Genomic DNA, 16725 nt, shown 5'->3' on the forward strand with positions numbered 1-16725 from the left:
TCAGGTGAAATAGATCATAGGTGTTGATGCTGTGTTTTTTTTTTTGCACTCTTAAGGAGCTTAAGAGTGCAAAATTTGAAATTTCATTTGAAAGTATACTCATATACTCGGCTACTCATTTGAAAGTATATAGTGTTAGACTAGGATCTGGGCAATTGGTTCAGTCCTCATGTTGTGATGAAGGTGGCTGGAGTCATTACAACCTCTCAGACTAACCTCACTTATAGGCTTTTTGTGAGGATAAAGTGTGGAATGGAAAACCATGTTAGTTTCCCTGAAGTCCTTGGGAATGGATGGGGCTAAAGTGTGGTGATTACTGTAATGCTGTGTTTGGGAGCTGTGATTAAGAACTACAACAGGATGTTTGTATTAATAACACTTTCCGGTATTCCAAGTGATTTACAAACACCTCACATGGAACCAAGAAGCAGGGTTGGATAAAGGATATAAAACGTAGGTATTCCTGGGTGAAAACTAGTTCCATCCAGCCCTTTGCTGATGAGCTTAAGTCTTCTGTCAGGTTAAGGTAGAGATGCTTGTTACTGGGTGGCTTTTTTCTGAAGCCTTTTCCTACACTGCTGCTTTAGAAATAGCCGTGAGATCTCCATAGCAACAAGTGTTACAGGAGCATTCGTGATTGGTGTATGTGCAAGTAGACTCCACTTTGTCACAGTCATTGGCCACCTTGTACAGCATATATTATTCTTCTGCTGGCCTGCCCAGCAACGCAAGTAGTTTTTTTTTTTTTTTTTTTGGGGGGGGGGGGGGTTCATTGGATGGGAGAGAGCACTTTAGTGCACAAACCCCAGTTCATAAGAACTTTTGTTCTGAAACACTGTTTCTTATGCTTCCAACTTTGAGACAAAACACTGAACCAGGAGTGCTAGAATTTCCTGCCAGGCATGCCTCAGAACTGTCCAGCCTGAAGAGCAGTCACATAAACCTTGGCTTTTCCTTTTAATCTTCTGGCTCCTTTGGTCTCAGTATTCAGTCCACAAGCACTTCAGTCCACAATGTCACTTCTCCCATCATAACATTTCAAAAATATGGCCCCTTCTCTCTATCTCTTTGGCAAAACTCTAGTTCATGTTCTGGTCATCTCTTACCTTTACTACTGCAACTCCAGCTTCTCTGGTTTTTCCTTATTGTACTTAGATCCCATCAGCTCTGTTTTTGACCTTCTGCCAAGAAATATTTATTTTTACTATTGCACTTTTCCCATCTGTCTGTCATTTTTATTCTGTTTTTCCTCCAAGATGTTTAAGGTGATAGATTCTTCTTCCGTTACCTTTTATCCTTTCACAAATGTGTGAGGGACAGCAAAGCAGCCTAAACACTGGCTCAACTTCAGCTACCTTGCAAGGTGGAGGTACACGTCTGATTTCCTGTCCTTTCTAGGATCCATCAAAACACCACTTATCTTCAAAGCCTTTCTGACCTTAGACCTCTGCTTCTCCCTGTCTGTTCTTATAGCATTCAATGTTTGCTTTTCTAGCTTCTCCCCCCAGAGCTGCCTGAAGTTCTCTTGCTCCTTCAAACATTTCTGCCTTTTCTCACTTCCTATGCTTTCTGCCTGTACTTACCTCCCAGCATGCCTATGCGATGCCACCTCTCGTCTGCAATCTACTCCTCCTAATCCTGTTGGGGGGGGGGGAAATGCTGTGGTGCTGAGGAAAGAGGAGGTGAGAGATAAAGAGTTAACAGTGTGGTTTTGTAGAAAGGGTACTAATAACTGAATGCGTTGAATGAGACTTATTCCAGAATCAATGTAACCTTCTTGATCTGTACCACTTCATATTGGAGGTCTACAGAATGTCAAGTTTGGATCATCTTCTGTTAAAAGAAAATTTAAAAGAAGAAGATTGGGAAGAAGGTCATGCCCAGGATTTAAAAGAAGAAGATTGGGAAGAAGGTTATGCCCAGGATATTCTCCCTGATGTGCCCATTTGCTCTGAATGAGTAGTTACCAATTTGGTAACCCTATTTTTGAGATTCAGCTGTTGGTTCAGATGTGGTTCAAGAATTTACTGTGCAGGAAGAAATTCAAAATAATATTATGGCCAATCAATCCTGCTCACCATCTACAGTACTTTTCCCTGTGGAGATGGGACTGCCACTCTTTAGAGGAAATAGACAACGTCTGTGCTTGATCACTGGATTTCAGAATGGTGGTAAAGGGGGAGAGAACCTTTACCCCTTTACTGTGTTGGCCATATATATCACTGCATACTGGCTGCTCCTAGATCAGGGAACTGTCTTGTGTCTTGCCTGTTCCCCTGCAGTATACCCTGCTTTTGTTTTCACTGGGGGCTCTGGCGTATGAAGTGACTTTGCTGATTATTTCAATTCTTACTTTCCCACAATTGGGTCCATGCCCTGGTTCTTCAGCATCCAGAAGATGGAGGCATGCCTTGACAAGATGCAGCTCATTTACAGCCAGTTCAGGAAGGCCCGGAAGTGTCCACGTGAGTGATTGGTGTTCTCTGCTACCCGGGTTGTAAATAAGTTGGTTAACTGCTACTAGAATGGCCCATCTCAGAAGGGTCTGACCAGGTCTCTTGAAATACTACTTTGCTGCAAGCTACTTTTCTTAGCAGCAGCATATTAAAACAAGCAAAATGTTATGGGACATTACTAGACTTAAGGCTCTAGTAATCAGTTTAGCAGCACCTGTTTAGTCAAGATAAAATTAGTAAAAGCGCTACAATTAATATGACATTGATAATGCCTGGGGCGAGGGTTGCCAGTTCCAGGTTGAGAAATTCTTGGAGATTTGGGGGTGGAGTTTGGGGTAGATGGGATTGAGGAAAGACCTCAGTGGACCCTTTGCAAAGTAACCATTTTGTTCAGGGAAACCAGCCTGTTGTCTAGATATCAGTTGTGATTCTGGGAGATCTTCAGGCCAGCTTGGCGTAGTGGTTAGGAGTGCAGACTTCTAATCTGGTGAGTCAGGTTTGTATCTGCGCTCCCCCACATGCAACCAGCTGAGTGACCTTGGGCTCACCACCCAGTGGCAGTATATAAATATAGATAATTTTAGAGGTCCAATCTTAGTAAAATACCTGGGAACTCGTACGAAGATATTACCTGTATAAGGAGATCATTAGTATTCATTACACACTTGTGTTTCAGGTTCTGCGCTAACAAACCTAACTACTTGAGTTCTCAGCCAGTAGTTTTGTATCACTGCTCTTGTTCAGCAGTGTATAAATCCTGCTTTATTTTGTTATATTTCAATCATAGCCAAGCTGGTTTTCAAAGGTTTTGAACAAGTTCAGGAGGAATGAGATGAAAAAACATTATTCTGTATTTTTACTTCTTCATATCATGACATTTTCCCAAGGAACTCAGTATAGTGCTTTCCCATATTCTCACTTTCATACAGTTTACCTCTCAGGAGGGCAAAAGTTGAAGGAGGAATGGCAGGAAATCATAGCCTGGGCATTCTTCCAGTTTTGAGAAGCATAACTTGTGGGAAAGGGGAACTGCACCACACAGTAGGATAGAACTAGAAGACAACTGGCAGCTCTTGTCCATTCCCCAAAGGGAATTAAGAGCCAATATGGAATGGTTGAATGTGTGGGTGGGTGGGTGGGGGGGGGGATGGATAGTAGGAAGGATATTTTTAAAATAAAAAAGCAAACTGTGTTCCCAGATCCTATTATTTTCTTGCTTCTCATTCAGTTCCTCTCTGTTAGTAATTATTAGGGGTGTGCATTTGGATCTACCCAAGCTGAAAATAGGCACAAAAATATCTTTCAGGTATATTTCAGCATCTTAAATTATCCAGGTTTTCTTGATAAAACCTCAAAGGAAATCCTGAGAAAATCATGGATATTTTTGGGAATGACCGGCAGATCAAAAAAACAGTGGAGAGGCAGGAGCAGATTGCTTCCATCTTTTATCTCTTTATCAAGCTTCTACTGTAGTTCCTTTAAAGTTTAAAAACATCCCAAAGATCAGCTGTGCCAGTGTTCCCATTGGCTCAGCTGAGTTGCAGTAGAAGCCAGCCCCCCAAGGTGCTGTGTTGCAGACAGCAATCTGCTAGCCATGGCGCAGTAGATCTTGAAATCAGCTTCTCCTGCAGCCAGGGGTAGTCAAACTGCAGCCCTCCAGATGTCCATGGACTACAATTCCCATGAGTCCCTAACAGCATTTGGTGTAGTCCATGGACATTGTAGTCCATGGACATCTGGAGGGCCGCAGTCTGACTGCCTCTGCACTGCAGGAGAAGCCTTCCAGCCAGGCCTGCTTGGGAGAGGGAGAGACATCCATGTGGCATGCAGATCCTGGGGCCAGCTTGTCCTGCAGCACAGTTTGAACTGCACTGCAGGAGAAGCCAAGCCACCCCCAAGATCGGGCTGGGTTTTATATTTACACCAGTATTTTTCTTCATGAATCTATTGGACCCTCCCCCAAATTGGGATTGTCCAAAAATCCCAGGTCCATATATCATACTGATATTGTGATCCAGGATTTTTCAGCAATACCTAAAAAAATTCAGGTACAATAGACCCAGACTGAAAAATACTGGTTAAAAAGAAATACACATCCCTAGTAGTCATCTATGAATCATGGCTTCTGATAAATCTATTTCCAATTGCTTTTCTTTCTAGGACTGTTGTACAATGAACAGCAGATCCACAAGCTAGATAAGTAAGTATGAACAACCAGCCAGCTGGCTTTGAGCCTTTCCAGCAATGTTTTCCATCAGAGTCCTCAATGTGCCATTACACATTCCTGCAGTATTAATGCCAAGGCTGAGTGATAGAGGTCATTCTGCAACCATAGTTGCCCTATGACTGGAGTGATGAGAGGAAGGGCATCCGGGCCTCTGCCTTTCCAAGAGAATTTGTGCTGTCCCCATCCCTTCAAGAACACCAGCATGGCCTCAACTGGATGTAAATGCCTGTTGACAAGCCAACATGTACTTGTTATTTAAGTCTCTGAAGACCTGTTCAGACATAATAAGGGAAGAACTTTCATATCCTTGAATGTCATGCCAAAAATGATGGTTTTTCAGCAGTCACTTCACAGTCAGCTGTCAGGCTTCATCTGTACAGAAAGCAAGGTACATGCATGCAGGTATGAGCTGGCGCTTGGGTAGTACAAATTGCTTGTGTGCTGTTCACACTAGTGCCAAATATTGATTGGGGGCTGCTGCTAACAGTATATGTTGTTGCTGTGATCTGGAAACCATCTGCATGGTGGTGACTGTTAAGTAGCTATCATGTACACCAGTTAATGTATGAATTGGCCCTCATGTAGAAGATGGCAAATTGGAAAATCAGCTCTTTTTCCTACACTCACATGCAGGCTCTGATGCTAAAATATATTTGGGGAGTAGCCTCAGTTCAAAGTAAGTTTCTCCCAATGCCAAGTAACTGATTTAAGCTTTTGCATGTGCCTTTGCTATCTTTCAGTAAGTTTCCCCAGACTTTCTGCGTTAAGGCATATGGCAAAGATCCTATTTGAATTTAACATGACAGACTTAAGTCTCATTAAGACCAATAAGCATTGGGTCGTATGCCATGAACTTCCTGTGATGAGAGGAAGAGGAGGGAGCGTTCATGCCTGATTCCCTTCCTCACCTCGATCCTATTGTGACCATTTTAGTCTGAGTCTCCCTGATTTCCAGCAGTGCCCTTGGAGGCTGCTGGGGGAAGAAAGGGAAAGATCCACATCCAGCTGCAGAACATCAGTTGGATGCAACTCATTACTTACATGTGGAAAATGCATTGAAAAATGCAAAGATGTTACTGGTTCAATAAAATCTGACCATTATATCATTCTATAAAGGCTGACTTTAAAGTTTAAAATTCAAGTTTAAAAATAAATCAACACAGTTAAAATAACGTACATTTTCTTTTGGCAAATTCATTTGTAGGGTGAACTTGGGACATTTAGCCAAAAAGGTTCTTTCTGTTTTTCAAGATGACTGTGCACAGCAATACCAGGCTGCTCTTTTGGCCCATGGAACCAGAATGAGGTAATTAGTGTGCCCCTTGCACACCTTTCCTGGCTTTCTCTAAAGCATTGCCATTTTCCCCCGGACCATCTGACATGTCACCTGGCTTCTGTCTAGGGATTTATGATAGTGTCCTTATACCTATTATTACTATTATTATACTCAATACTCAATGATCCTAAACATGTGTAAGGGTTACATACTTTGATGTACGTGCATGACTGACATGGATCCCAGAAGACACAAACAAGGCTTCATCTGTAGGTGAACTTATCCCCCTTGGCTTTTCCCTCGGCAAGATGAGGGAAAAGCGGATTAGCTCCTCAGATGTTTGGAAAGGGCTAGAGCCCTTTTGATCCTGCCTAAGATGCTCCTCTTACTTCCTTCTTCATAATTTTATTTTATCAGTTTGTCTGGATACGAATTTAGTGCTATTGAGAAGGGGAAAGTCTGTGGTGACTGTGCTATGAGGAGTGAGAGTGTCACAGAAAATGCAACAGCATTTGTGACTTCTGTAACACCCTCATGTGTTTTGTGGAGATAAATAGCACTTCAAAACTCAAAAGAGCCATTTTACGGATAAAGCATGAAGGAGGCAAAGAAAGTAAAGTCTACATAGGAATACCTCCAAGGGCGAATTGTTAGGGCCCCTTCGAAATACTTTGCAATGGTTTCCCTCTCTGCCACTCTCCTGTGTGTGTTATGCATCTGGTGAAGTAAGGTGTTGCATACAAAAAGCCATGCCTGTTTCCAAGCCTCTGTTAGGCTTTATGATTACTCATCAAATGCAGGAGCATAAATTTTTCCTGCCAGTGTCTATAGCATTTCTGAAATCTTCACATTAACTAGGCATGAGGGGTTCCCCCCATCTGCACGATTTGATCCACAGCAGGACCACTAACATTAATGCAGGCATATCAATGAGTTGGTGTTTGGTACCCATTTCACCATCCTACATGTTGCAAATCTTCCCAAGCCTCAGAGCGGGAATATTGATGGCAGTCTTTGTTTGCAGCATCAAGCAAGTTTCTCGTATTGGAAGGAGGCCATTATTAAGACAAAGAGCAGCACTTAGAAAGAATGATTTTATGTTAAATGGTGTTTGGGGAATAATGCAAAGAGCAAATTGTCTGTTGGTGATGGAGAGCCAAGGCATCGACTTATTACACCGGAGAAAAGTGCAGTCACTTAGGGAAGCAGTAGCAGCCACAACTGGGTTTTAAAAATTGCAGCATGCTTTTAAAGCACTGCACCTTTTCCAATGTGTTTAGGTGGGGCTGAGGGTTCTTTTATATACTAGTCCCTTTGAGAATTTAGTTGTCTAGACAGAAGCTGTCAAGTTTGAATGGGTCAGTCAAAATGTGGTAGTACCAGATGAAAAAGCTGTAACATAAACGCAGATGCAAGACTTAGACTGGTTGGATTTGAGTCCAGTAGTGCCTTCGAAACCTACACAATTGGGAGGTGGGTGAGCTTTCATGAGTCAAAGCTCCATCAGATACATTTTAGATTTAGACCACAATCCTAAACAGAATTACACCCTTCTAAGCCCACTGACTTCAATGGACACAGAGGGGTCTAACTTCTTAATACTGTTCTTTTAGCAGTGCTGCTGAATGACACTAAACCAAGCTAAGGCCACCTTTAAAATCCCTTCACTATATCATGAAGAACAGTCATGTTGCAGAGGACTACTAGATGGCGCCACAGGATTCTAACAGAGTATATGAAAAGTGGAATCCAGGTGCATATTTTAGGTAGATGATTAGAACATTGCAATGAGAAGTCAGGCATTGAAACCACTGGGATTTAATGCTCAACTTTGACGACATTCTGTGCCTTGCTTTCAAAGCCAACAATTTATGGAACTGGTCATTCTATAAATGCTGCCTTTACTTATGTCATAGATAAATATTTGGCTAGGCACATTGTTTGTGTGTTCGTTTTCAGTAACAGTTCTCATACCCAAAATACCCTAAAGGCTTTGGATGATTAATAATTATTTATGTACATGGTATACTATGATTCTTGTTTAGTTATTCCTTGATATCTGGCCTGTGCTTTACTCCTTTTGAGTTGGTCTTGTCTAAATTTACTACTATAGTGAGATTTGTGTCCCCTAGCATTTTAATTGCTTGCTTAGGTTTTTACTCTGTAAATTCTAGAAGGTATAGAAACTGTCTTTTTCTTGATATGAATAATGTCTCAAAGTTGCAGTGAGATGCAAATGCATGCCCCAGAGCACATTCAAAACACATGATGCAGCAACCTCACCAGATCTTAGCTGTCCTGTGTTTGTCAGTACCTGGATAGAGACCATCTGGGAACCTGATGTAAAATATTTTGCGTTTCATAATGAATGAAAGTCAGGATGTATGTGTAATAAAATATTAAGAGGATTGGACCCGAAGAACCATGGACAGAACGGACCATTCCTCCTTCTTGTCCTCTGAACCCCATTGTGCCACCCAACAAGACCAGGAAGAATATGGGCTGCAGCGAAGGTTGCTAATCTCAGTACAAATTGCAGATCCCATCTTGTGTCCCTGTAGCAGATGGACACTTTTGGATCCAACCAAATTTCTTTATCAAAATATACTCTGCAGGGTGAAAATATATAATTTTTGAGGAGTAACACCAGTGTTGTAGAGCTTGGCCATTCAGTCCCTGGTGAACTTTGTATACCTGAAGAATAATCCTTTTTGTTTAAGAATTTTCATTTCAGAGCAACTTAAACATGAAGTGGTTAAAAGAAGGGTGGGGGAACAGCCCTCTGTTGCAAACAGCTGTTTGACTAAAATTTTGTTTTACCTGCAGGAAGGTGTTTGAGATGAGGAAGCATTTGAAGAAACTAAACAGATCTTTAACTGCCTGCACTGTGGAGATGTCAGGATGCCAAGATGACCTCAATAATGTACAGGTTTTCTTTCTGCTTAGGACTCTGCATTAAAGCAACTCAGTTATAACAAGTCTGATTTTAAAAATACAAGTATATGGGGTAGAACTCCCATTATCTGACCCTCACTTAACCTTCAAATATGTGAATCCACAATATGGTTCCATGTGCAACTGTGTCATAGAACTGCATTATTTCTAAACGCTGAGCCTAATTAAGCCTCTGGATGGGGTCCAGTCTCTGGTGAGTTTTGAAAGGCAGGCAGAAATAAAGAAAAATAAATAAAATTGTGCATAATAAACAGTGGAGCACAACTTGAGGATGAAGATCATGCTTCCTGCTTCAAAATCTTGGGTTCAGACTACTTATGCATACCCTTAAAAACCTTGGAACTAGAAATGGTTTGCAAGCTGCTTATCAAAATGAAAAGAGGCATTTGAATTCTGCTGTGTGTCTTGTCAAAATTAATCTTTATCTAAGGGCATGAGCCCTAGCTATTACCACTTTTTACAATTTATAGGGTTTTCCCTATGAATATTTGGAGAATATCAATTTTCTGGCTAGCAGGAGTACATAATAGGATGATGGGTCTAGACTAGGAAGCCATTGGTGTTGCTATAATCCTGCAAGGGTCTCCTCCAGTAATGTGAGTAATGTCATATGTAGGCACTGCATCTCAGTTGTTATAGCATCTGTTTGGCATGCAGAAGGTCCCATGTGTAGTCCTTGGCATCTCCAGTTGAAAGGATCAGGTAGGTAGGAGGTGATGAGAAAGACCTACTGGAGACCCTGGAGAGTCAGTGCCGTTCTGAGATATTACTGAGCCTGATGGACCAATGGTCTAATTCCATATAAGGCAGCTTCATGTGTGTCACATAATGAAAGCAAAGGATACTAAGGCAGTCCAGTGGTGATTGTAGCCACTGGATGAATAACCTGGCTCCCTAATTCCTAATGGACAATAATAATAGATCTGACACATTACCTATGTAAGATGCATCCTGTCCTGGTTTATAAAAACAACAGTACACATAATCAATTCCGTTATTTTCATTTTTAATTGCACGTAGCCTATAGAAGTAACCAAGGCTTCCATTTAAACATTGTTCTCATTGTTCTCATTTTCAATAACATCAAGTAATAATTACTGAAGAGCTAGAGGTGCTTGTAATTCACATGTGCATTTTCATGTTCTTGAAGGTTTTGGGTGAGCTGCCACAGAGAGTACTACAGGGTAAAGTGACAACTGCTCCTTCTTCACAAGGTTACTCAAAACAGAAACACCAGGCTATGATGTTTGGGTATGTATGCCCAATGTAATTGCCAAGGGATATAGAAACAAGATGGTCTCAGGGTTCCTGTAATCCATGGTAGAAATGAATGTGCTGTTGCAATCAACAGTCGGATTCCTTGGGAAAAGACAACTATATTATTCTTGCAAAGAGTATGCTCATGACTTACCAAGAAAAATCCTTTTTTTCCTGTCTTTAGGTAAGTGCCTTTTCTCCCAGATTTCTACCCCTTACAGGAATAATTCCCCCAAATAATTTTTCTCAACCATTTTTCTGTACCCGAATGTTCTAAGCTCTGTCTTCCATTCCGATGGGCTTCTGTTGCCTTACACAAGAAGCAATAAAGTTTAATATTTGTGTTAATTTGGAGTCCTTTTTATCAATTTCAGCTGTGGTTAGGGTATATCACATCACACCATAACCTTCCAGTTGCAAAATTACAACTTGTCAGAGCTCTCAATTGTAAAAGAATTTATTTGGCCAGTACTATTTAAATCTGTAATCATGGCATACACTAGAAGATTTTCAAGAATTGTATAGTTTAGGAATGTAAATGGAATATGTTGGGTAACAAATGAAATATATTAATTTACCAGATTAAAATAAATAAATTTTGTCATAGTTTTAAGGATCATATGAATATATTTGTTACACACAGTTGAGGGAACCTGTCCATTAGGCAGCCTTAAGTGATTACTAGAGTGTCAAACATGGAATGGCCACCACACCTGGCTATGGCATTTGGGGGGGATGCAGCCCCAGCAGATGTTGGGCCTGGAGAGCCTGCTTTCTCCCTCTCTCTAATGGGAGGGGAAGGCAGTCTGTTCTAGCCAAGGTGGATGAAGTGGCTGATCAGTCATCACTGAGGGAGAGAAGGACTGGCAGTGCTGTCCTGCCTCCCACTGTGGGGGTGGGGGTGAATAAGGTCCCAGGGCTTACCCCACTGCAAGGAGTGAGGAGGATGGGTGGAAATCTTCCTGTTGTTGTTTTGTTGTTGTTGTTGTTATTAATTGGATTTCTAGCCCGCCGCTCCCCTAAGGATCGCGACAGGTGACAACATGTAAAAACCCCATAAAACCCCTAATACATTAAAACAATCCCCAAACTCCCTCCTTCCTACTTCCTTGTGATGTAAGGGAAGGTGAAGAGGGTGGGTGGTAGCTAGCCCTGCTGCTAGGGGCAAGGAGGACTGGGCAGTCTAGCCCTGCTAGGAGGAGGATTGGTACCACCTTCCCGCTTCCCAGCGGGAAGGGCAACTTAGATGCTTGGGGCAGCCTTGCTCAGGGGACCACAACTCTTCAAGCCAGCCCTGCCGTCAATCCTAATAACATCCCTTCCTACTACTTGTATTCATGCACACTGGCTATGTAGCTAGCAGCTTAATATGCAGGGTTTATTTTAAATTGCATATAAATGTTGCTATTGCACGGGTATGGAATGCTGGCTGCCAGCCCAGTCCTAAGCATTTTCATCTTTTATGATAGGGTGCACTCAAGAGAAGAGTGCAAGGGTGGTGATAGGAAGTGGAAGAAATCAAGATTCAAGCTAGGGAGGCTCAGATCGCTGTAGACCAATGACTGGAAATGAGCCTGCTCATATGTTAACCGCTGGGAACCCTTTCCTTGGTTGGAGGAAGCTGCTAAGGTGTCATAGATAAAATAAGTTTTTCTGTATTTTGAACAGAATGCAAGAGCTACAGGAACAGATGAAAATAGTAGCTAACAATCTGCAGCTCAACAACAACATCATCCAAAGGTAAGAGGCTCTGAAAGAGATCTAAGTGATGGAATAAAATGTACCTGAAAACAATGGCCTGATGTGCATTTAGGAAACACGTTTGCTTCCCCCACACCCACACACCCACAGTAAAACAAGTGATATGAGAAAAAAGGTAAAAGAATTTCTTCGTAGGGATGAGAAAAATAGATTTCTCTCCAAACCTATTTCTGTAGATTTATAAAAATTTAGCCTGTGAGTTCTCTAAGATGAATAACATTTACAATCATTGTGCTGCATTTTCTAAAGGAAATTAAAGGTCAAAGTAACAATGTGAAGGTAAAATGACTATTGCCCAGCACAAATGAATGCCAGACCAAATTAACATTTTTTTGGCATGCTTCTGGAAGATGTCCAAGCTTGGGGAATTCTCTGCATTCAAACTTGCTTCCAGGAGGAGATTATCAAGAAACCACTCTGGGTTATTGGAGAGATGGGGTCAGTGGTGTGGGTTGGAAGGTATGTTGGGTTTCTCACAGCCACGTCCCAGTCTAGGATGATGCTACTTCCTGTGACATGTCACAACAGGAATTGCTGCTTGGGTGCAGGTCTCAAATCAATATCATTATTTAGAGGAGCACCAAAATTATGAATCAAAAAAGTACACAGATCCATTCCTAGACATTTCCAGCACAAAAAAATAATAAAGGTAAGGGGGAGGGGACTTGGGACAAGTTGCTTCATTGGTGCCTCAAGTGACAACTTGGGATGATTGTGCATTCAGTCTAGGCCTGCTGTTGTAATTTTTGTTTGTGTGTGGTGGAAATATTAGATGGAGAGGATGCAAACTGTCTAGGCATTTAGCTGTGTTGAGAATGCTGGAATACATAGACACCCTTTGCTCTTGTCAGAAGCCTCCTTTGTTTCATCTGCATGTCTATCTTCCTTTCTTGCAGGGCAATCAATTCCTTGCAACAGGCTCAGTATTTTTTCTAGTTAGAAAAGTAGAAATTAATTTTGTACCTTTCCAAGAGATCCTTGTTTAGCTGTACATGTCTGATTGTCACAATAAGAAGCTTATTCTTCCTGTAAAGAAGCAACATGGGAATAATTCAGATTAGTAAAGCCAAGGCCTCCTTTATCTTGTAGGAGTCTCTCCACTTCTGTGGTTATCTTATCTTTGTTTGCTTTATACTAACTGGACTGTTGTGTGAAAGGGCAAATCACTGGGGACAGTTACTCCTATCTCATTTCCCTGTTAAGGGGGGGAACACAGAAAACTAAACAAAAATCTTTATTTCAAACCTTTTTCTCTGGCTTTGTTCCTTTAGGTTAAATGGCTTTGCATCTGCACCAGACTTGTGATTTTCAGATCTTGAAACAGTCTTGCAACACGGCCATATTCATCCAGCACTTGAAAATCCTGAGCTTTTCATCTCAAAGATATCAACATATTCTACCTCTCTACTCTAGCACTTGGATATGATTTTGTTGTACCATGGGGCTAATTAACCCGCATACTGTGATCATATTTCCTGAGTTTAAAATTTGACAAATTTGGACCATACCAGCAAGTGTATGCTGGACAAAGAGCCATTGCAAATGTCTGCTTGTCCTACAGCTGTAGCAAGCTGAGTTCTCTGTGGTGTTCATTATTCAGAAGGACAAATACATATGTCTTTTGTAAGGACATAATATCAAGTTTCTAGGAGCCCACTTGACCTCTTCATTTGTCTCACAGTGGGAATGCTTTGGGGGGTGATTTCCCTGGAGGAATACACGCAGAAAATGAATTGATAATCCACATGGAAACATGCAGGAAAGATTCTTCAGCAGAAATAGGCCAAATATTCTCATGTATTAAGTACGCTAAAGGAGCTGTATGCTATGTCTTAACAGGCCTCCAGCAATTTAGTCTTTCAGTCAAGTTTTGCTCGTTGCTGAGACCTCTGTTGGGTAAATTCAGAAGAATTATTTGTCCTCAGAAGCTGAGGATAATAGATTTTAAGAGTGTTAAAAGTAATATCATCACAGCATTATCATTGGCTCTGGCATATATCCTTATTTATCTTCTTCTCGTATCATCCTTTATCAAAAGTCTCTGGAGGTGGTTGAAATACCATCGAAACTGAAATAACCTAGAGTAACGCACAGACTTTATGAGAAATGATGATGACTCTGTTGCATCTCCTTCAGCTCTCTGAAAAACAATGCCTCCGTTCTTAGTAGGGAAAGTCAGTACAAAATAGAACGAGGTTGGTTGCTCTCCATGCTTGAGAGTGGATGGCCTGTCCACCATTGGGAAGGATCCCTCAGAAGCAGGTACTGAACAGGGGCATTTGCAATATCCATTTCTTCCCTCAACACTTACCCTTCATACCAAACATTATTTTTGCTAACATACCATTATTAGGAGTGCCCCCAAAATGTCACTGCAACACCATACATTTAGAGCCTCTGCTCGTATGACTGGGCCCCAACTACAGATAGCGGCATGTGAATACCCAGAGACCATGGAGGAGCTGCACTATAGGAGCAGGGAGGTGAGGCATGCACCTCAGTAAGTAGGCTACCGCACCATCACTGATCCAGTGACTCCCTCTTGAACAAAAAAATGTCAGTTGTGATTTTATGGGATAAAATTGTTAAACACGGTTTTCTCAAATGAGAGGGGCTCTTTGGAGGCTGTGCTGAACAGCAAAAATTAGTATCAATCATTGACATCCACTGTGGTGGAGAATTTGGGATTAATTTATAAAACATTGGTTAGGGTTTTCTATCTACAGTATTTGCTGGCGTATAAGACTACTTTCCCCCCCTGAAAAACATGCCTCCAAGTGGGGGGGTCGTCCTATATGCCGGGTGCACTTCAGTTGGGATAGACAGAGCTGCCCATAGTGGACCATAGTACTGTATTTTGAGTGGGAATGTTGGGGGATCGTCTTATACGCCCAGTCGTCTTATACGCCGGCAAATACGGTATTTTAAACTTCCACGTGGCTGTAGGTATGGCCATCTTTATACAAGCAGGTACATGATAATTCTTGGTATTTGATTACTGCACGCTTGATGAGTGACCACTGAATGTGTGGATGACTCAATTGGAAAGCATTGTTAGTTTTTTTTTCCAGTGGGGTTCAATCTGTTATGAGTCTGACTCATTCAGACACTCATACCTTGATGTTCTTGTTACCAATCATTTGTGATCATGCCTGAACTATCCCAGTTTAAACTTAGACACTAGAAGAAGCTTTAGAGTATTGTTTTTAAACTCTAAGGTTTACCTGTTAAGTCAACAAATACCTTGGATGATACACTTCAGGCCTCTCATTAAATGTTCTCTCTTGCTTGCATCTCTGTTGACCCCATGCTACTGTTTCATTTTCAAAATTAGACACTGGGAAATATAGGCATACTTTAAAGTGGACTTTGTTTTCCTGTTCTGTTTTGTTTTTTGTATGTGGAGAAAAGAATACTCCCTTGAGAAATGGTGATCGTGCCTTATATATGAAAGGCAGAGTCTTTGGAGAGCCAGCTTGGTGTAGTGGTTAGGAGTGCGGACTTCTAATCTGGCATGCTGGGTTTCATTCTGCGCTCCCCCACATGCAGCCAGCTGGGTGACCTTGGGCTCGCCACAGCACTCATAAAACTGTTCTGACCGGGCAGTGATATCAGGGCTCTCTCAGCCTCACCCACCCGACAGGGTGTCTGTTGTGGGGAGAGGAAAGGGAAGGCGACTGTAAGCCACTTTGAGCCTCCTTCGGGTAGAGAAAAGCGGCATATAAGAACCAACTCCTCCTTTTAATGTATCAGAATTCTCCTTGATTTTTAATTGTATGTGTAATGAAGGAAAACAATGTGCATTAAGTAATTGCATTGTGTGTGTGATGTGAAGGCACTATAATTGACCATATGACAATCAGTGATAGGCCACACCACACAGAACATGTTTTTCGTGTATTTACCCAAGATGCTATAACTGTTCAAATGTGTCTGCCTATCAAATTTACTAATCAGCCAGCTGCAATATGTGACATGGCCTGCGTGGTAGCACAATCATATTGCGCAGACAACACAGTACTTTATTTTGTTCTCCTTAGGGGGGCGATACTTATTTGGCAGGGTTGTGTTAACTGCCATGGCTGCTTATGCGCTTCCTGATCCATGTTTGGTTCTGATCTGGCACCCACAGGCCTGGGCACTGCCTCTCCTTTATCAGCCTGTGTGTCAGCTGCCATCAGGAGATCAGGCCAGGATGCTTGTTTGTTTTTTTAATATGTCACTTTGAATGGCTTTTAACAGCTTGGAAATACATTTGAAATAAAAGACCTGACTACCTGCACCTCATTGTGTATAGCACTAAAGTTTGGTTCAGTGTAACAGTGAAATCCCCCTTCAAGGATCGCTGCCTTGTTGTGGCAAGGGGGCTTGCGTAGTTCAGTGAAGCTATGAGCTATACCGTGCAGGGCCACCCAAGACGGACAGGTCATAGCTGAGAGCTCTGACAAAAGGTGATCCACTGGAGAAGGAAATGGCAAACCACTCCAGTATCTTTGCCATGAAAACTCTATGGACAGTTCCAATAGGCATAACGATATGACGCTGGAAGATGAGCCCCTCAGGTCGGAAGGTGTCCAATATGCTACTGGGGATGAGCAGACGGCTAGTACGAGTAGCGCCAGAATGAATGAAGCGGCTGGGCCAAAGCCGAAAGGACGCTCAGTTGTGGAAGTAACTGGTGGCGAAAAGACAGTCCGATGCTGTAAAGATTTTTATTCCATAGGAACCTGGAACGTCAGATCCATGAATCAAGGCAAGCTGGATGTGGTTAAACAAGAAATGAGAAGACTGAA

At 41.9% G+C, this 16725-nt stretch overlaps 1 protein-coding gene across 2 annotated transcripts in view; it reads left to right on the forward strand.

Moving 5' to 3' along the window:
* The window catches only part of IKBKE (inhibitor of nuclear factor kappa B kinase subunit epsilon), a 41391-nt gene extending 25177 nt beyond the window's left edge, over nucleotides 1–16214 (forward strand). Inside the window, exons 15-21 of one of the 2 annotated variants that reach the window (XM_077334780.1) lie at nucleotides 2389–2465; nucleotides 4617–4656; nucleotides 5888–5989; nucleotides 8786–8888; nucleotides 10065–10165; nucleotides 11840–11911; nucleotides 13204–16214. In XM_077334780.1, coding sequence (XP_077190895.1) covers nucleotides 2389–2465; nucleotides 4617–4656; nucleotides 5888–5989; nucleotides 8786–8888; nucleotides 10065–10165; nucleotides 11840–11911; nucleotides 13204–13237 — 529 coding nt within the window. In that variant the 3' untranslated portion in view covers nucleotides 13238–16214. The remainder of the gene's footprint in view (nucleotides 1–2388; nucleotides 2466–4616; nucleotides 4657–5887; nucleotides 5990–8785; nucleotides 8889–10064; nucleotides 10166–11839; nucleotides 11912–13203) is intronic. The other variant, XM_077334781.1, reaches the window with a different exon arrangement.
* The last annotated feature ends 511 nt before the right edge of the window (nucleotides 16215–16725 follow it).

The sequence above is a fragment of the Paroedura picta genome, chromosome 4, assembly GCF_049243985.1.
Source record: "Paroedura picta isolate Pp20150507F chromosome 4, Ppicta_v3.0, whole genome shotgun sequence".
In the NCBI taxonomy this organism is placed as follows: domain Eukaryota; kingdom Metazoa; phylum Chordata; class Lepidosauria; order Squamata; family Gekkonidae; genus Paroedura; species Paroedura picta.